A 20,954-nucleotide genomic window follows, 5' to 3' on the forward strand; every position below is an offset into this window, starting at 1 on the left:
AGACTCTACCTGCTGCACTCTGATACAGACTCTGCCTGCTGCACTCCTGATACAGACTCTGCCTGCTGCACTCTGATACAGACTCTGCCTGCTGCACTCCTGATACAGACTGTGCCTGCTGCACTCTGATACAGACTCTGCCTGCTGCACTGATACAGACTCCGCCTGCTGCACTCTGATACGGACCTTGTCTGCTGCACTCCTGATACAGACTGTGCCTGCTGCACTCCTGATACAGACTCTGCCTGCTGCACTCCTGATACAGACTCTGCCGGCTGCACTGATACAGACTCTGCCTGCTGCACTCTGATACAGACTCTGCATGCTGCACTCCTGATATAGACTCTGCCTACTGCACTCTGATACAGACTCTGCCTGCTGCACTCTGATACACACTCTGCCTGCTGCACTCTGATAAAGATACAGACTCTGCCTGCTGCATTCTGATACAGACCCTGCTTGCTGCACTCTGATGCAGACTCTACCTGCTGCACTCTGATACAGACTCTGCCTGCTGCACTCCTGATACAGACTCTGCCTGCTGCACTCTGATACAGACTCTGCCTGCTGCACTCCTGATACAGACTGTGCCTGCTGCACTCTGATACAGACTCTGCCTGCTGCACTGATACAGACTCCGCCTGCTGCACTTTGATACGGACCTTGTCTGCTGCACTCCTGATACAGACTGTGCCTGCTGCACTCCTGATACAGACTCTGCCTGCTGCACTCCTGATACAGACTCTGCCGGCTGCACTGATACAGACTCTGCCTGCTGCACTCTGATACAGACTCTGCCTGCTGCACTCCTGATACAGACTCTGCCTACTGCACTCCTGATACAGACTCTGCCTGCTGCACTCCTGATACAGACTCTGCCTGCTGCACTCCTGATACAGACTCTGCCTGCTGCACTCTGATACAGACTCTGCCTGCTGCACTCTGATACCTACTCTGCCTGCTGCATTCTGATGCAGACTCTGCCTGCTGAACCATCTAGTTTGTCCTATTGGGTACAGCTGCTGCGTGTCCATTGATCTGTCCTGGAGTGGCACCTGGCATTCATTGGGAGCCAAGTCTAACCTCTCCATCAGAGGCACTAGTGAACAGTCTGGTGCTCGCTTAGTCACGCCCATCCAGGCTCTCCGGGGTCCGTGGCACAGTGGTTCCACAAACCACATCCGTGACAGTGCGCCCTCGCAGGCAGGGTCCTCTCTCCTGTTGTACCAGTCGGTGACCTCTTTTGACATGTAAAGTGCAACTGAATAAATGTTGCTGTCACAGTAATAATAATTATAGCACTTGTACTCTGGGTTAATTGATGGCACTTCCCTGGTGTCTACACCTAATTTGATGTGTTTTGGCAGCTTTTGGTCCCCATTCTAGTTGTTGTATATACATTTTTTTGGTTCCCCCATTGACTCCTATGGGATTCGGGTATGTTCGACGAACATTCAGCGAATATCAATTTGTTCGACGAACTTTTAGAACCGAACATTGAAATGTTCGCTCATGCCTAGAAGTAAACCCTGGCTGACCTTGAACAGTATTTTCTAGTGTGTGTTCCAGCATGACAATGACCCGAAACACACAGCCAGGGCAACTAAGTAGTGGCTCCGCAAGAAGCATTTCAAGGTCCTGGAGTGTCCTAGCCAGTCTGCAGATTTGAACCCAATAGAAAATCTTTGGAGGGAGCTGAAACCCAATATTGCCCAGCGACAGGCCCGAAACCTGAAAGATCTGGAGAAGATCTGCATGGAGGAGTGGGCCAAAATCTCTGCTGCAGTGTGTGCAAACCTGGTCAAGAACTACAGGAAACTTCAGACCTCTGTAATTACAAACAAAGGTTTCTGTACCAAATATTAGGTTCTGTATTTCTATTGTATTATATACTTTTTTCATGCAATAAAATGCAAATTAATTATGTAAAAAATCACACTGTCTATCACAGTTGAAGTGTACCTACGATGAAAATTACAGAGTCAGACCTCTCCATTCTTTGTAGGTGAGAAAACTTGCAAAATTGGCAGTGTATCAAATACTTATATTTCCCACTGTATAATTACTCCACACTGTTAGCTATTATCAGCTATAAGTCCGCCCTTATGAACCATGGCCTATAACATAACAGGGCAGCACAGTGGCTCAGTGGTTAGCACTGCAGCCTTGCAGCGCTGGGGTCTTGGCTTCAAATCCCACCAACTACAACATCTGCAAGGAGTTTGTATGCTCTTCCCGTGTTTGCGTGGGTTTCCTCCGGGTTCTCTGGTTTCCTCCCACACTCCAAAGACATACTGATAGGGAATGTAGATTGTCCCCCAATGGGGACAATGCCCATGATGTCTGTAAAAATTGTCTCAATTGTAAAGCACTGCGGAATATGTTGGCGCTATATAAATAAAAAAAATATTATTATTATTATTATTATTATTACATGGCTTTCACCTCTCCACTGTTTTCCCTTATACTTTCCTTATCTCTACAATGTCCCCTGCCATGCTAACCTCTCTCCATATTATGCCTCCATTTCACACAGCCCCCTCTCCATATCTATTGTGTGCCCCATATTCACACTATGCCCTCATAGTGCCCACCATGCTGCCTTCTCCAAACTGTACCCCTTCCTCACACAGTCCTACAGAGAATGATAATCACCACAGTCGCTCTTACAGTTTGGTATCCAAAACAGCCCCCAATATACAGTAAGATTTCCACCACCACCCCTCATAAAGTATGGTCATCAAAGCTCCCCATATATTATGATGTCCTTCACAGCCCCCCATACAGTATGATGTCCACCACCGATCCCCATTATATAGTATGGTCACCACCACAGTCCCCCATATATAGCATAATGTTAACCACAGCCACCGTTATATAATATGATGGTCCCCACAGCACCCCATATGGTAACATGGCCCCCACAGTTCCCCATACAGTATGATGGCCTCCACAGCCCCTTATATACTGTATAATGTATATATATGGTCATGACAGCCCACAGTATAATGTACCACATAGCTCCCTATTCAGTATGTACATCATATGCCCCAGTATTATGTCACTCACAATGCCCTATACAGTATGGTCACTACAGCATACACCCAGTATAATGTCTCCCACGGCCCCCTATATAGTATGGACACCACAGCCCCCAATATAATGTCCCCATAGTCCTCTATACAGTATGGACACCACAGCCCCCCAGTATACCGGGGGGGCTGTGGTGTCCATACTGTATAGAGGACTATGGGGACATTATATTGATATATCGCCTATAAGACTGTTCATTCCCCAGAGCCCCTTATGTGATGTTTCTCACAGCCCCCATTTAGTAGTCAAATAATATAAGAAAAATAAAGAAGAGTTTATATTCACCTAATCCAGGCTCCCCATTCTCTGCTGCCTTTGTCTCCTTTTCTATCTTGAGTAGCCGTGGGCACTGGCGGCGCGATGCAGTAATTTCAACAGGTAGTCTGATGTCATCTGCGAGGTGCTATCATCCAACAAGGTGCAGGTCGGAAGTAGCTTTAAATACCTGAATACAAATGAGTGCGGAGAGGGAGTGACCGCCAGGGCGCATCCAGACAGAGCAGTGTTAGTTACTCGCTGACACCGCTCACCTGTGCCTCTGCCCCAGCTGACAGTGTGCTGAAAGCCTGTGGTCGGAAGAAGGCACAGCCGTACGGATAGTGATGTAAATTTTTTTTAAACTGCACACTCCTCACAGAGAAAAGAAGTAGCATCCCAGGCAGGTCCTACCCTGCCTACCCTTCATTCCAGCCCTGATCTTTGGCTAAGATTCAGCTCACACGGTTCTTTGAGAAATTAAAGAGCACAATGAGCAGCCAACATTTTCTGACCATGTAGACTATGTTCACACCCAATTAAAATTCTAACTTGTGCTTCCAGCACAGAGATTTCAGGCTGACTCTTGGATTTCTGCCATGATTTGCATTTTGGACTGTCATTTAATGGTGCTAATCCTCAACCATTCTTTGCAGAATCCATCCAAAATAAGTAGCATGCAACCTCTTTTGACAGTGGTAATTTTTTCCTTATTGGTGCCAAAAATCTATAAGGAAATGTATTATTGCATGTGAATACGGCTGTGGAAATCCCATTGACAGTCATGGGATATAGATTGTCGTTGAATTTTACTTGAAATGGTCACAAACCTTTGGAATTGAGAATCCTCTGAAAACTGTATTTTTTGATGTGCTGCGAGGAAGACTGATAGGTATGACATCACAGAATCTCATGAATTCATAGATAGTTGCCTCGGTGTAGGGCATCTTACTCCTATCCGCTATTGATGGGCTTCTATTTCGTCCAACAACGCTATCAATTTCCTTTTGAATTCTCTCTGGATCAGGGTAAAGAAACATGTTATTACATGATTGTATAATGGGCCAGGTATCATAAAATGTAACCAAAATTCATCCAAATAACAAAACACCAATAATACACCATTTGATTCAGTGGTGTATTTCTATCAATATATGTAACATTTTCTGAAGGGTGGATGTTAAGTGATGACCGACTCAGCCAAAATTCAAATTCAGCAGGTTGCTCATACAGTGTTTGTCCAGGAAATTTGCATTGATTTTATTAGTTGTGAATTGATATTACATCGCTATTCCTTGAGGTTCCGAGAGACACCACTGTATGTTAAATGTCATGTCCCACAACTTGGGAATCATACAGGATTGGATTGTCATTGTATTGTTGTTGTTATACTGCTATAAAATCAAGTTTGCCTTTCAGAAGTTTGTCCTTTCTCTCTCACTGTAGCCCAGTTCTAATGTAAGTAACCCCTTCCTTCTACCTCCTCAATTAGTGTTTGTCATCCATCTTGCTAGGTTAATCTTTGCATATCTCTGTTTCAGAATTGTCTTTTTACTTGGTGCAATTGTTAGAGCTGCTGCTGTTACTATTGTGCATAATGCAAAAATTTAGTCTGACAATAAACTTCTGGAATTTTGATACATGCCTCTACAGTCGAGTTAAGCTATTTGATGAAGTTTCTTTGTGTGAGTACTGGTTCAATGCAAACATCCATAGAAACACAGTCTCAAGAGCTTCACACTTGCAAACTAGTTATGGAGTTAGAATAATAAACATATGTAAAACTTTTTTTTTAAAATAAAGTTAGTAATACTGATCCAAAACCTCACCTGTTCTGCTGCACAGCCCTTTTCCTGACCATTTTTTTTTGTCCAATTACCAGTGTGGTGTTCACTGAGACATTATCTGCATCCTCCAGTGGCGGAAATCTTTGGGCATCTTCCAGTGCCCAGCATTTTTGAAGGCTCATGTGTTGGTTAGGCCATAACAATATGCATAAGATATCACAATGTCGTGTAGTGGGCACCAAGGCCTACTCAACACAGAAGACTTCAAAGTTGCTGATCACCAGAAGACACTGAAGATGAACATTTGAAGACCTCACTAATGATCATACAGACGCCTTCTAAAACCTAGGGGTAACGGCTGAATGAGTAATTTTCTAAAAATTGGTTTTAACTCTTATTTTCAGCCTCTTTGAATCCAGTTAATAGTAACTGATTGGTCACCATTTTGCTGGATTTGAGTGAATTGAATCTTCAAAAAAAAAATTTGTGAAATTCGATGCAAATTCAATTCACCTTCAAGTGACTCTTTCATCTCTAGTATGCATCCTTTGCTTATGCTACAATAATCACCATATATGAGTTCTGAGTTCACCTGCTATCTCTGGATATTTCATAAGGATAAGGATTCCATATCGCAGAGTCGTACTGACAGTCTCTGTTCCACCAAAGAGCAGATTTTGAATGGTTCTTTGCAAACTTTTGATATAGAAGCTGGTATCTGGGATATCCGCCTCCTAAGAATATAAAAATGTTAAATTACCTAGAACAGATTGGTTTTGCTAAATTACAAGAAAGATAATAAAATTTTGACTCGGCGCATTCTACCATAAACATGGAGTCTTCAGCATATGCTCAAACAAGAAGTACTGGAAATATCATACTCACTAGCATCTGGCCAAGTGATTTTGATTAATTAATTACTTGATATGACTGATGATTAGGAAAGAGTCAGAGCGCCATATAACTCGGATGAGGATCACAAGGCAATGATCGGACCTGCCATTAGGTCTCCCAACCTGAGCTTGACTGCTGCATAGAAATTTATGCTGTCATGCTCAGGTCGGGAGAGATGCCGGCCAGTCCGAGCATTTCCTTTCTATCCTCGTCCGAGTTATATAGTTATATGGCCATCTTATTCTTTCCTTACTGCCAGAATTTTACTTATTTGGGGTCATAAGCAAAGCAAGGCTATATGCATCGAGTTGTTGATGAGTTTATGGGAGGCACTTTTTCTTAAACGTTACATGTAAGACAATATTAGATCACTTTAGATAAAAAATTTTCAAGCAAGTCCTTCAGGCTGTAGTGAGTTCCTTATCGGGGTGTCCTTCTCACTGGTGTAAGCGCAATGTGGGGGACTCGTCCACAAAAAAACCCCAACGTAGGCCCTGGGCGTGGCTGCAGGGCATAGCTGATCCACTTGTTGGACCACGTGCTGGGCCATGCCAAATGGGTTTTTGTTCAGTGGTCTATAAAACCAACAAGAAGCACCTTAATAAGTGCTAACCTTTTACAATATAAGTTTTTGGGTTAATCACCGTCCTTAACCGCAAAGTCCTTTTACCTTAACCGGGTACTATAAAAACTTTCTAGCACACAAGAATTATACTAATACCCGTTCAGTGGTGGTGCTCCCTCCGGGGAAACGTTTGGTCACCACTGGATGACTATGCCGGGTCATCAGCTTCTGATGGCAGGGGTACGTCCTCCTCCTCCTCCACTCTGCGCACATTTAGGGCATACAACCCATGTTCTCCACGGTGACGGGTGTAGGTGACACTGTCTCTGGGGTACAGATCCCGTCCCGTGTGTCCCTGTTGTAGGTGGGACTCCACGTCACACCGGTTGACAAATACGTCCGTGGCTACCTGAGGCTCCCGGATAAAGCCCCAGCCCTTGTACAGGTTGACCTTTAATACGGTGCCCAGCATTCTCAAACTTGTGTTGTATTCACAGAGCTGCAGCAGCTGGGATGGATGGATGGGATTCCATAGCACAGGGCCACAGCAGCTGGATGGATGGGATCACACAGCACAGAGTTGCAGCAGCTAGGATGGATGGATGGGATCACACAGCCCTCTGCAGGGGGAGGTGACAATCTCCCCCTCTCACTCTGATGCAAAGGGGAAGGCTGCACCTTTCAGCCTGAGTGACTGACAACTTTGGTACAGTCTATGCAAGTGGGAGGGGCCTATTTTGGCGCAGTTTCCAAGGCTCCGCCCATGATCGTGCACCCCACATATCATTAACTCCGAATGTGCTACAGTAATGGCTGCGGTTTATACAGTTGTACACAGCCTTTGTGGCACACAGGATCCGGTTAATGGGTCGGTAGCTCCTGTTCATAACGCCAAAGTTGACACTCCCCCTGGGGCCATGGGGTACTCAGTAGCCGGACTGGTCTGTTCCTTATTTGGGGGTAGTCACGGCAGCAGTGGCCTGGTCCATGGCCCAGGGCGGTCAATGAATGAAAATTCAATTGGGGGAACAAAGAAAAGGGGAAATAAAGTTTGTGACACCACCCATGGTTTGTGGCTATATGTGGCTGCCACGGCTGTTCAGATCCACTGGGGCTGTTGGTGACGCAGCACAGATGGTTTAGATCTCCACTGGTAGAGCTAGGCCCCAGGGCAGTATATAGGTCTTGATGAGGTAGATGTTGTTGGTGTAGTGCAAGGCAGGTGATGCAGTAATTAAGTGAAGGACACAGCGGGGTTCAGTCTTCAAGTATTTACTCACAGTTATCAAGATGCTCCAGATTACAATGACCAGATTATAACCCCCCACGTCATCCTGTGTCCTCCGGGGAAGTGATCCAGCCAACTGTCAGGTAACTTAGGTGCACTTGAATGGGACCCCTTTCTGTGTACCTCTCCAGGTCATCTCCCTGTGCTGGCTCTCTCCCTCCTGCCCTGCACCTCACACACAGTGTCCTGAGCCAGTGGCCCCGGGCCTTGTTCGGCGACGTATGGTCTGTGGTTGTTGGTTACGGCACTTGAAGATACCGCAACCTCCGGTTTGCTAGCTGAGTCTTGTAGTCCTCCACTAGTCTGGGGCCGGTCCACCACTGCGGCTTGATCCCTCCACAATCAGCGTGAACTCGGGAGCACAGGTGGCATCCTGCACTCGCCGTGCCCCTAGGATCCCTTCTAACTCTGGAGCCCTCCTCACTGCTCCGGTGTTCTCTCCTCACTCTCCTCCTAGGCCCCTTTTACTGAGCCCCTTCGCCATCAGGACCTTACTCCTCACGGTCCTCTGAACAAACATCTCCACTGGAACTGCTAACTAACTCTTTCTAGATGTTTCTACCCTTGCTTTTATACTGTTCTGCCAGTGCTCCCCTAAACTACTTCCTCCACCTACCTCCTCTACTTAGTTCCACCTTCCTAACAAGGACCAGGCCTGTGCTCTCCCTTAGGAGCTATCTGATCCTTCCCTTATGAAGTGGTGTAGTGTTGGATGTGAGTGGTTGGGTCCTGGGTAGTGCTCCCTCCTTATCTGAGAGTGAGGTACCACACTTCTGGCTGAGATGCAGTACCTCTGTGGCAACTGGACCCGCAGGGCGCCACAAAAGGACTTGGGAAACCATATCTAATCCAGCTGTCATTTCTCCCAGGAAGTACTCTAAAGCTGCTTTCACTCGAAATGTAGCCTTTTAGGTTCGTGGAGGCGGAAGCTTTTCACAACCTCATGCCTCATGTCTCGTCTCCATACTCGGTACCCAGCCGCCACTATTTCTCCCGGTGTTGTCTCCACCTTCTACAAGCGCGGGTCCCTGAACATTACTGCTGGTACTTTTCTGTGGGAATCTCCTTGCCTCCTACCAGCCTGGAATATTTCCAGTAAACTATGGTACGACGCCATGGTATTATCACTGCCCCCAGTATCAGTAGCGAAGCCATCCTCAATTTCCTTCTCAGGAATTTTATTTGATAGACAGAGTGGCTGCCCAAATACATTAGTTTCTCACAAAGGAGCTTAAGATAGAGTGGCAGTAGGTGCAAGTTTCTCCAGCCTGTTAGATATTAGAGGGTGAACGGCAGCACATTGGATCAGTGGTTAGAACTGAAGCCTTGCAGCGCTGGGATCCTGGGTTCAAATCCCAGCAAGGACAACATCTGCAAGGACTTTGTATGTTCTCCCCGTGTTTGCGTGGGTTTCCACCTCAGTAAAAAAGCAGCCATAGAGTGTCCGAGAACCTTCTCACACACTTTTCTTAGCCAGGACTGCTTCTCGGCAGGGTTGGACGGTCCTACCAGAAAATCCTCTGGTGTGCCCTGGCTTCTACATGAGGAGAGTTCATGATAGCGCTAACTTTGCAGCTGCTATAGGGCTCTTGAGCAGGGCAGAAAGGTGAGCCCTCAGAATCAAATCCTCTGGTGGGCCCAATGTTTTTCAATCTGAAACAGCTTCTCAGTGGGAGTTGTATTTCACCACAGCCATATTCTTTAGCTCGGTGAAAGGACCTGGCATAGAGGGAAACCGTATCTACTACGGCTGTCATTTCTCCGTCACCAGGTTCCGCCCATTGTCACACACGACCATGCCTGGCTGTATGTTCAGCGGTGAGAGCCATAGATGAAGCTGCTGTGTTACAGTTTTCAACAACTCTGCAGCGCTGGACGGTTTGTCACCTAAGCATTAAACATGTTATCTTCAGCACAGCCTGTTGCCGCCTGACCAAGGCAGTGCTGCAGTGCTTTCAGCTTGTGACTGATGTGGTCATTTCGGAGATGGAGGAGGAGGTGAAGGAGCTGAACAATGTGATTGCATTGAGGTTACATTGGCGACTTTTATACTAAAGAAAGATCCTTCTGTTTTTTTTTTTACGTTACTTTTTAAGGCAAATGCATTCAATGTGAAATGTAATTTTAAAATTTTACAACCTTATCTGGCAATGTGGTGTGTGATACATCATCAGACACATCCTGTTTCATTTATGATGGAGGGACTCTGAAAGTCACAAAGCCTATTTTTATAGGGCCATCAGGCAGCCCTTACTGTTCTTAAAAGGCCAGCAGTCGGCCCTCGCTATTGTTATAGAGCCATCAACTGGCTATGCTTTGTTGTTCCAATTATTAATGAGTGGGTCTCCTATACTGTTATTGTATATGCAGTGACTGCAAGGGCTTCCAAAAATTCGGACGCAACCCAATACCCATTTGAAGAAACATAGAGGATGGTCTCAGTAAAAAAAAGTTCCCAATATAAAGGAGCGGGTCTCTTATAGTGGTAATGCCCATGCTGTGGCTGCAAGGGCTGCCAAAATTTTGGAAAAAACCCACTAAGAATTTAAAGACACATAGAGCAGGGCCACAGTAACGAGTACGACATGTTCCCATTAGAAAGGAAAGGGTCTGCTATACAGTTATAGGGTATGCAGTGAGTCCATTTACTGACGAAATTTAGGAAAAACTCCACTAACAATTTAAAGACACATAGAGCAGGGCCACAGTAATGAGTACGACATGTTCCCATTAGAGAGGAGAGAGTCTGCTATACAGTTATAGGGTATGCAGTGAGTCCAACGGCTGACCAAATTTAGGAAAAACCCCACTAACAATTTAAAGACACATAGAGCAGGGCCACAGTAACGACAAATTCCCATTAGAAAGGAGAGGGTCTCCCATTGCGTTGGCCTATACAGTGAATGCAAGGGCTGCCAAAAATTGGGAGGCACTCCAATGCCCCTTGGAAGAGACTTAGAGGGCCTCATAAAAAATGTTCCCATTAGAAAGGAGCGGGTCTCCTATACTTGTAATGCCCATACACTAAGTGTATGGGCTCACAAACATTTACCCCTGGGGGGGTATACATGAGTATACTTTATAAAAAAAATTTTTTACGGGCATCATAAACACTCTTTAAAAAAATTATGTGGGTGTTGCATCACGGTCCACGGTCAACCTGGTGATATGGTGGAGGAGGATGATGATGAGGAGAAGGAGGAGGACAAGAGCAAATAGCCAAAATTAAGAAGCGTATACCCATGTGTGGGTGTGAAAAGGTGCATGGGAATACACCTTCCAAAAATTCCACTGGACTTAAGTTTATGTTATGCTGCTATCATTCGGTGGAGTTGAGAAGTCTGGCCCAATCCTGCCCTTGTTCATTTTTATAAGAGTCAGCCTGACAGCATTTTCAGTTGACAGGCGGATGCGCTTATCAGTTATAATTCCACCAGCGGCACTAAAAACTAGCTCTGATAAAACGCTAGCAGCAGGGCAGGCCAGGACCTCCAAGGCATAGAGAGCCAGTTCATTCCACATATCCACCTTGGATACCCAATAATTATAAGGCACAGAGGAATCACCGAGGATGTTGGTACGGTCGGCAAGGTACTCCCTCAGCATCTTCCCAATCTTTGCATTCCTTGTGAAAGTAACCCGCGCCTCAGGGCTTGTGTGATGGTAGGGGCTGAGAAAATTCTCCCAGAACTTTGACAGTGTTCCCCTGCCTCTGCTGGATTGGAGCTGCGTCTCTCTCGCCTGTAATCCTTGGTTGTCCAACGAACTATGACCTCTGCCGCCAGCGTTTTCAAAGGGACAGTTTTTTAATAGTTCCCCAACAAGGGCATTCTGGTACTGCCCCATTTTTGTAGACCTGTCCACCTCAGGAATAAGAGATATAAAGTTCTCCTTGCAGCATGGGTCTAGAAGTGTCACCAAACAGTAATGACTGTCACCCAAAATTTTGTGAATGCGAGGGTCATGAGAAAGGCAGCATAACATAAACTCAGCCATGCGTGCAAGACTGCTAACAGGCAAGACTTCCATGTCCTCACCAAGAGGACGAGTGACCAGGCTTTCTTCCTCCTCCTCCTCTTTGTCCTCCGGCCATCCACGCTGAAAAGACGGTATGAAAGTTGTGCAGGTAGTACCGTCTATAGCGCATGAAACTAGCTCCTGTTCTTCCTCTTCCTCATTGTTTCCCAATCCATGTTGGGATGAGATGAGGCTGGGCTGTGTGTAATCACCCTGTATGGTTCCTTGTTCCATCTCATCGTGCTCCACCTACAATGCATCCTCTCTGATTGTGAGCAGAGAGCGTTTAAGAAGACAGAGAAGTGGGATGGTGACACTAATTATGGCGTCATCGCCGCTCACCATCTTGGTGGAGTCCTCAAAGTTTTGGAGGATGGTACATATGTCTGACATCCATGTCCATTCCTGAGGTCTTATGTGTGGAGTCTGAACTGAATACCGATGGCCTTGTTGATGCTGGTACTCAACAACTGCCCTCCTTTGCTCACAAATCCTTCCCAACATCTGCAGTATAGAGTTCCAACGCGTGGAGACATCACACACTAGTCTGTGGGCCGGAAGCTGCAAATGCTGCTGAAGCACGTCAAGGGTGGCGGAAGCTGTAGCTAACTTTTTAAAATGGGCACACAAGCGGCGTACTTTGACAAGCAGATCCGGTAGCTCCGGGTAGGATTTGAGAAATCGCTGAACCAAGAGACTAAGCACATGGGCCAGACATTGTACATGTGTGAGCTCACCTCTCCTCTGAGCCGCCACCAGGTTCCGGCCATTGTCACACACTACCATGCCTGGCTGTAGGTTCAGCGGTGTGAGCCACAGATCTGGCTGCTCTTTCAGAGCTGTCCACAACTCTTCAGCATTGTGCGGTTTGTCACCTAAGCATATAACATATAACATAAGCATATAAGCATATAACACAGCCTGTTGCTGCTTGGCCGAGGCAGTGCTGCAGTGCTTCCAGATTGTGACTGATGTGGTCATTTTGGAGATGGAGGCTGAAGAGGAGCAGAAGGCAGAGGAGGATGAGGTGCAGGAGCTGTGGACTGTGGGGGCAACCCTGGTTGACCTAGGGCTTGCGATCCTTGGCGTCTGAAGGACTTGTTCCGTCCCAAGGTCCGACTGGGTCCCATCCCTGCCCACAAGCACTTGTCCACGTGTCCGAGGTTAGGTGGACTTTCCCGGTAACTGCGTTGTTGAGGGCACTGTTAGAACCCTCCTGTTTGTTTTTTCCATCTTGTGTTTTGCGGTCACGTGACCATCTGCCTTTATATTCCAGCTCCACCCTCTTGGCTGTGCTGGACTTCAGTGTTTGACTGTTTCTCCAGCCAGGTGCTTCAGTGCCTTTCTCTGTCAGTTCGCTTGGTCCTTCTGGGACCTCTAGTACCTTTTGTCAGTTTGTCTTTTTTGTGTTCTGCAACTACTTCTCTGTTTAGGAGGTGCCCCATTTTTGTACCAGTCCTTAGTTCGTTTAGGGACCCCTCCCTTTATGCTATAGGTCATCGTTCAGACTAGCCGAGGACTAAGGCAGGTCTGTTCACTAGGAACAGGCAGCCCGCTACATCGTAGGGATTCAGCTTAGTCTTACTGTAGGGACAGCCTTCCCCTATCTTTCCCTAGTTCATGTTGCAGATCATAACAGTAAGTCCAGCCCAAAAATCTAAAAGGAAAGAAATTCGGGGATCAGTATGGTTTCCGTCCAGGATTTGGCTCAACGCCTGCAGGGATTGTCTCTGGAGGTGGCCGAGCTTCAGCAACACGTGAGTAGCTGTACTGGAGCGCATTTTGTTGAACCTAAGGTGGGACTGCCTGATGTTTTTTATGGTAAACAGCAATATTTTTTTTCCTTTAAAAATGCTTGTTTGTTATATTTTCGTTTGAGACCAAGATCCTCTGGCAATGAATCACAGCGCATTGGTTTTATTATGTCACTTTTGCGCAATGAACCACAGGGATGGGCCTTTTCTCTCCAACCTAATGATCCATGTTTAAGGTCTGTTGAAGATTTTTTTTCTGCTATGGGGCTATTATATGACAATCCTGATCGAATCTCATCTGCTGAGGCAGAACTCAGGCGTTTGAATCAGGGGTCTGGTGATGTTGAAAATTATTGCACACACTTCAGGAGATGGGCCTCAGAAGTTAAATGTAATGATTCTGCGCTGAAATGTTTATTTCTTGCTGGTCTGAGTGAAAGGGTTAAGGATCTGCTAATTGCATTCCCTGCACCTGAGACTTTGCAGGATGCCATGCAATTAGCTGTTTGTGTGGACAGGAGGCTGAAGTTCAGGCTGAATGAGGCAAAGACTTCTGTAATGTCAGTTCCTAGTCCCCCAAAAATCTGCTCAGACGGCGGAGAACTGATGGAGGTTGGGGCGATGTCACTCCGCTCTCAGTAAAGAGACCGGAGGTTCGCCGAGGGATTATGTCTTTATTGTGGTAAAGCTGACCATTTGATTAAGTATTGTGAGCTTCGTTTAAGTAAAGAAAAAAAAAAGGTCAGTTACGCCCGTATAGCTTGTTTATGCTATGCAGGAGTATTTCTTTCTGGGAGTACTACTTTGCAGGGAGATTTGATTGAATTTCAGGTATTTGTGGATTGTGTTTCTACACTTAATATGATTGCTAAAGGGTTTTTGGAAAACCTTAAATTGAAATCCAAACCTTTGTCATCACCTATTTCTGTGATTGCAATTGATAACACTCCCTTGAAATGTATTACTCACAAGGTTGCTGCATTTCCACTCACTATCAATGGAGTTCACCAAGAAATTTTGGACTTGGTTGTTTTAGATAATTTACCCTCTCTGGTTGTTCTAGGATTGCCTTGCTTAAAACGGCACAATCCTTTACAGGACTGGTCTACTAATGTGATTAAGTCTTGGAGTCCAAAGTGCTATGATAAATGTTGTAATGGTCGCATTGCGGCGGTGGAAAAAGAGGAATTAGCTGTACCTATTCAAGATTTTTGGAGGGTTTTTTCGGAGGAGGAGTCGCAAGTTTTACCTCCTCATAGGTAGGGATTATGATTGCGCCTTGCTTTATATCGCAGCTTCTCTCCTATGGTTGGTGACGAGGAGGAGAGCATTTTACTGAAAAGTGTTGTGGTGGCGGCATTGGACTCCGTGTTGGAGAATGGGATTCTGAAAGCTCAAGATGATGCTCCATCTAACACTCCCCATGGAAGGCTGCTCGTGCCCTGAGCGTTTAGGAGAGATTTTTTGTGGAGTGTCATGAGTCTCGGTTGGCAGGTCATCCAGGAATTTCGGAGACTAAGAGACATATTAGTTGCAGATTTTGGTGGCCTGGATGGCAGAAGGAAGTCTTTAAGTGGGTGCATCAATGTACTGTGTGTGCTAGGTCAAAGGCTTCACATACTCCTGCTGTGGGGTTGCTTTGCTCTCTGGAGGTTCATAGTGCGCCTTGGACGCATCTCACAATGGATTTTATTACTGATCTTCCTGTGTCCGAGGATTTTACTGTCATCTGGGTGGTCGTGGACCGTTTTAGTAAGATGTGTCATTTGGTTCCATTCATTAAGTTGACCTGCACCAAGACACTCGCTAAGGCGTTTGTTAAAGAGATTGTCAAGCTCCATGGCGTTCCCACGGATATTGTTTCTGATAGAGGACCTCAGTTTGTGGCTCGCTTTTGGCGTGCTTTTTGTGACAGTTTGGGAGTCCATTTGTCATTTTCGTCTGGTTATCATCCTGAGTCTAATGGACAGACTGAAAGAAAGAACCAGGATGTTGAACAGTTTTTACGTTGTTTTGTGGCGGACAATCAAGAGTTGTGGTCTGAGTTTCTGCCTCTCGCAAAATTTGCTCTTAACAATCATACATCCTCATCTGCTAGGTGTACTCCTTTTTTTTGTTGTACTGGGAGACATCCGTCTTTTGGTTCGTTCTCCAAATTGGGGTCAGTGGTGCCGGAGGAGGAGAATTTTTCCAGTGATTTGGAGAGAGTTTGGACTAATGTACATTGCAACCTTCAAGAGGCTAACAAGAAGTCCAATAAGTATTTTGACAGGAAACGTAAGGAGGTTTTGTTTACTGTGGGTGACAAGGCTTGGTTGTCCTCGAAGAACCTGCGGTTGAGGATTCCCTCTAAAAAACTGGGTCCTAAGTTTGTGGGTCCATTTAAAGTGCTTCAGGTTGTTAACCCGTCTGCTGTTAGGTTGGATGTCCCTACTTCCTGGTAGATTAATCCTGTGTTTCATGTTTCCTTGTTGAAAAAGGCTGATGTATCTGATAGGGACGCCACTGTCACGGTTCCTCCTGTGGTGGAAGATGGCGAATATGAAATTTCTTGTATCTTGAATTCTAGATGGCATAGAGGGAGATTACAGTATCTCGTCTCCTGGAAGGGTTTCGGTCCCGAAGACAACTCCTGGGTAAGGACGCATGATGTCTCTGCTCCTAGGCTTGTTAAAGCTTTCCGCAAGAGGTTTCCGGATAGGCTTGGGCCTGGAGGATCCGGAGGATCCTCATAAAAGAGGGTGTACTGTTAGAACCCTCCTGTTTGTTTTTTCCATCTTGTGTTTTGCGGTCTGCCTTTATATTCCAGCTCCACCCTTTTGGCTGTGCTGGACTTCAGTGTTTGACTGTTTCTCTAGCCAGGTGCTTCAGTGCCTTTCTCTGTCAGTTCGCTTGGTCCTTCTGGGACCTTAAGTACCTTTTGTCAGTTTGTCTTTTTTGTGTTCTGCTACTACTTCTCTGTTTAGGAGGTGTCCCATTTTTGTCCCAGTCCTTAGTTCTTTTAGAAACCCCTCCCTTTATGCTATAGGTCTTCGTTCAGACTAGCCAAGGACTAAGGCAGGTCTGTTCGCTAAGAACAGACAGCCCGCTATATCGTAGGGATTCAGCTTAGTCTTACTGTAGGGGCAGCCTTCCCCTATCTTTCCTTAGTTCATGTTGCAGATCATAACAGACACGGCTAATGTTTTGGGACACGTGCTTGTGTAATACCGGGGACGGCACTCCGGGAGAAATAGTGGCGGCTGGGGACTGAGTACCGAGGAACGGCCACCGCCATCAGGTTGCGGAATGCTTCTGTCTCCACGAGCCTAAAAGGCAACATTTCTAGCGCACGCAGTCGCGAAATGTGGGAACTTTATAGTGTGGCCTGTGGGGCGTTGGCTGCGTATTTGCACTTGCGCTGCGCTGGGACAAGGAAGTGGACGTGCTTCCTGATGCTGCAACTTGAGAGTGTGCAATGACAGATGCAGGGCAGGAGGCATCTTCGCATGCACCATGGACATGTGATTGGCTTGCATTTCCCAACAGCGGATAAAGCAGTGGTGCCACCCGCAGACACTGTTCCTGGATCTTGGGGTTTGGCTCACAAAGTCGGATGCTTTGCTGCCATGTGCCTAATCATGCTGTTGGTGGTCAGGCTGGTCGTTTTGCCACCCCTGCTGATGCGGGCCTGGCAGGTGGTGCAATAGCCTTTTTGGGGTTATCGGCAGAGTCTTTAAAAAACAACCAGACTCGGGAAGACCTAACAGTTGTACTGGCATCTTCCTTCGTGTTGGTGTTATGGGGAACGGTTGCTTACCTTCTTTCTATGGCCATCACACTGCTTCTTCTTGCCTGTTGGGGTGCCCTGCCTCCCTCCCCATGTGTGCTGCTCTCCTCGCTCTGCATGTGCTCCTGTCAGGTTGGGTCAGTTACTATATCATCCACCACCTCCTCTTCCACTTCCACATTCTGGTCCTCCTCCTGAATTTCTAGCAATTGTGTCTCATCATCGTCCACCTCTTGTGACACTATCCCACTGTCGCCTTTGTGTGACCGTGGCTGCTCAAATATTTGGGCATCGCTACATGTGATCTCCTCTTGCCCCACTTCAAGTGGACCGGGCGAGAGGCCCGAATCTATAAATGGAAAAGTGAACAGCTCTTTGGAGTGTCCAAGTGTGGGATCAGTTGTCTCTGGGCATTCGGCATGGTGGGAGGAAGGAGGTTCAGGGTGAGCAATATGCGGTTCAGACTCACAACTACTGTGACTTGACTGTGTGGAAGACAAGGTGGTGGCGGTTGTGGCGGTGGTGGCTAAGTGACTGGAAGCATTATCTCCTATTCAACCAATAACCTGTTCACACTGCTCTGTGTTCAATAGTGGTGTTCTGCGGTCCCCTATTAATTGGGACAGGAAGGTCGAGGAAGAAGATGTGGTTGTTTGTTGTGGCACAATTTCAGCTTGCTCATGGCCTCGGCCTCTGCATGCACCATCACCATTACGTCCAGTTCCCCATCCCTTGCCACGTACATTGCCCATTTTAAATGGAGGACAATATCTTCCACGCTCACTACAAATGACTGAATTTGGAGTGAACTTATATATGATCCGTGTGACAGACAAACCACAGTATTAAATAACTGGCCTGTAGGTAATTATTTTGAACAGTAAACTGGTGTCAATTGCTTCACTGACACACTGTAACAAATTTTTAATGGAGGTCAGAAATGGCAGTATTTTCTGAAAACGTATATGTGATCCATGTGACGGAGAAAACACAGTTTTAAATACCTGGCCTGTAGGTAACTATTTTGAACAGCAAACTGGTGTCAATTGCTTCACTGACACACTGAAACAAATTTTTAATGGAGGCCAGAAATGGCAGTGTTTTCTGAAAACTTATATGGCAGTATTTTCAGCGCAATTATATATGATCCGTGTGACGGACAAACCAGAGTTTTAAATAGCTGGATTTTTAGCGCTGTAATATGGAAGGACCTGGAAGTGTTCTGCAGTGCCAACAAGCAAAAGGCGCAGAAAAACTATGTTCTCTGGATTGCTTTTTAAGCAAACAATGAAGATTAAGATCCGCAAAAAAATATTCCTGGCCCCTGAGACCTGGGCCTATTTCTAGAAATATCTAACAGCAGCAGCAGACAAAACTGGAATGGAGCCTCTTGTGCTATGTGCATTGTTGTCTGCTATATATCCTGCCTGCCTGCCTATATACAGTGCCTGCCTGATATCTCTGCAGATGGATTAGTCCTCAGAAGGACTGTTTGTTGAGATGGATATGTGTCTCTAATATAGTTTGGTACACCTACACTAACTAGAAACAAGCAAATTTCTCCCTAGCTCAGCAGCACCTCTTCCTACACTGTCTGATTCCGGAGTGACTGTGACGAGCACGGCGGCGCTAGGTCTGATATAGACCTGATGACGCTGTGCGGCCAGCCAATCACTGTAATGCCACAACGAACATGGCTATGACATGTGTGGCAGGCAGTAGAGATGAGCGGTGATCGACTCGAACTGTTCGCCAATCTCAAATTCGAGCTGTTTTGGGAAGTGTTCGAGCCGTTAGGAGAACACGAACAATTTGAAAAAAATTCGGCTGTTCGAGGTTATGTTCGATAACTGTTCATGCACCAAAATCATAACTGGATTTTTTCTCAGTAATGCTGAAAATTAATGTTAATACGCAGTTTGAGTGTACAGCGGGGCAGGGGGAGGGGCAGGGGATGAATCTCTGCAGAAATAATGAAGATCTCCATTTTTTTTTCTCTTTTCCGCATTTACAGTGGGGAGGTGCAATCTGTCACCCTATCAGCAGCGCACACACAGAGCGAACTGCTTTTTTTCACACAAGCAAGGGCATGTGTCATTGGCAGTGTATGTCTCATGTCTTTCCCTATAAGACCCAGCCATTTTCCCCGTCGCTACCATTTTCTCACTGCTGCAGCTGCTTGTTAAACGGCACCGCTGTTGCTGTGTGCGATATACTTTGTTAATTTCAACCCAATTTTCGCACAAATCTACAGATAGCTTGGGAGTAGGGAATAGTTGTGATTGCAGTCCTTTTAAGGACTAGGTTACATCATTTCCTATGACTTTTATCAGGCAGGTCTGTGCTCTTAAATAGATAGGTTGGGAGTAAAGACTAATTGTAATTGCAGTCCTTTTCAGGGCTAGGTTACATCAGTTCCTATCACTTTTATCAGGCAGGTCTGTGCTCTTAAATAGATAGGTTGGGAGTAAAGACTAATAGTAATTGCAGTCCTTTTGAGGGCTAGGCTACATCAGTTTCTATCACTTTTTGCCAGGCAGCTCTGTGCCAGCGCTGTGCAAGTTTTTTTCACAGCATTTGGCTAAATCTAGCAAAGCAAATCCTTTTTGTCCGCTTGCAGTGTGTGTTAGTCAGTGGAGAAGCCTATCTGTGTTGCAAGCTACACCACCTGTGTATAGAATACAATTTTTTTTACTGCACCTAGTGAAGTAAAACCTTTTGGGCATAGCATCGTTCTATCAGTCCATCTATACTAACCTCCACCAGGTTGCAAATTCAATATAATTTTTATCTGCATCTAGCTCTGAAAAAATATTTCGGCTTATAGCAGTGTGTGGGACTTGTTCTATTAGTACATCTATACTAACCTCCACCAGGTTGCAAATTCAATATAATTTTTTTCTGCATCTAGCTCTGAAAAAATATTTCGGCTTGTAGCAGTGTGTGGGACTTGTTCTATTAGTCCATCTATACTAACCTCCACCAGGTTGCAAATTCAATATAATTTTTTTCTGCATCTAGCTCTGAAAAAATATTTCGGCTTGTAGCAGTGTGTGGGACTTGTTCTATTAGTCCATCTATACTAACCTCCACCAGGTTGCAAATTCAATATAATTTTTTACTGCATCTAGCTCTGAAAAAATATTTCGGCTTGTAGCAGTGTGTGGGACTTGTTCTATTAGTCCATCTATACTAACCTCCACCAGGTTGCAAATTCAATATAATTTTTTTCTGCATCTAGCTCTGAAAAAATATTTCGGCTTGTAGCAGTGTGTAGGACTTGTTCTATTAGTCCATCTGTACTAACCTCCACCAGGTTGCAAATTCAATATAATTTTTTTCTGCATCTAGCTCTGAAAAAATATTTCGGCTTGTAGCAGTGTGTAGGACTTCTACTATTAGTCCATGTATACTAACCTCCACCAGGTTGCAAATTCAATATAATTTTTTTCTGCATCTAACCCAGCCAATAGTTTTGGGCTAATACCACAGTTTGGCCATTCAGCTCTGCTCGGTTCCCATCCATTGTTTT

General features: G+C 45.7%; 1 protein-coding gene across 4 annotated transcripts in view; it reads right to left on the reverse strand.

The window, feature by feature from the left end:
• LOC141154946 (cytochrome P450 2F3-like) overlaps positions 1-20,954 on the reverse strand; it is a 362,896-nt gene that overhangs the window by 121,914 nt on the left and 220,028 nt on the right. For all 4 annotated transcript variants that reach the window (XM_073641520.1, XM_073641519.1, XM_073641521.1 and 1 more), the window contains 2 exons: positions 5,728-5,869; positions 4,179-4,366 (listed from right to left, as the gene is read on the reverse strand). In XM_073641520.1, coding sequence (XP_073497621.1) covers positions 4,179-4,366; positions 5,728-5,869 — 330 coding nt within the window. The remainder of the gene's footprint in view (positions 1-4,178; positions 4,367-5,727; positions 5,870-20,954) is intronic.

This window comes from Phyllobates terribilis, unplaced genomic scaffold (genome assembly GCF_046119375.1).
Source record: "Phyllobates terribilis strain yellow unplaced genomic scaffold, ASM4611937v1 Scaffold_7__3_contigs__length_470593459, whole genome shotgun sequence".
NCBI lineage: Eukaryota > Metazoa > Chordata > Amphibia > Anura > Dendrobatidae > Phyllobates > Phyllobates terribilis.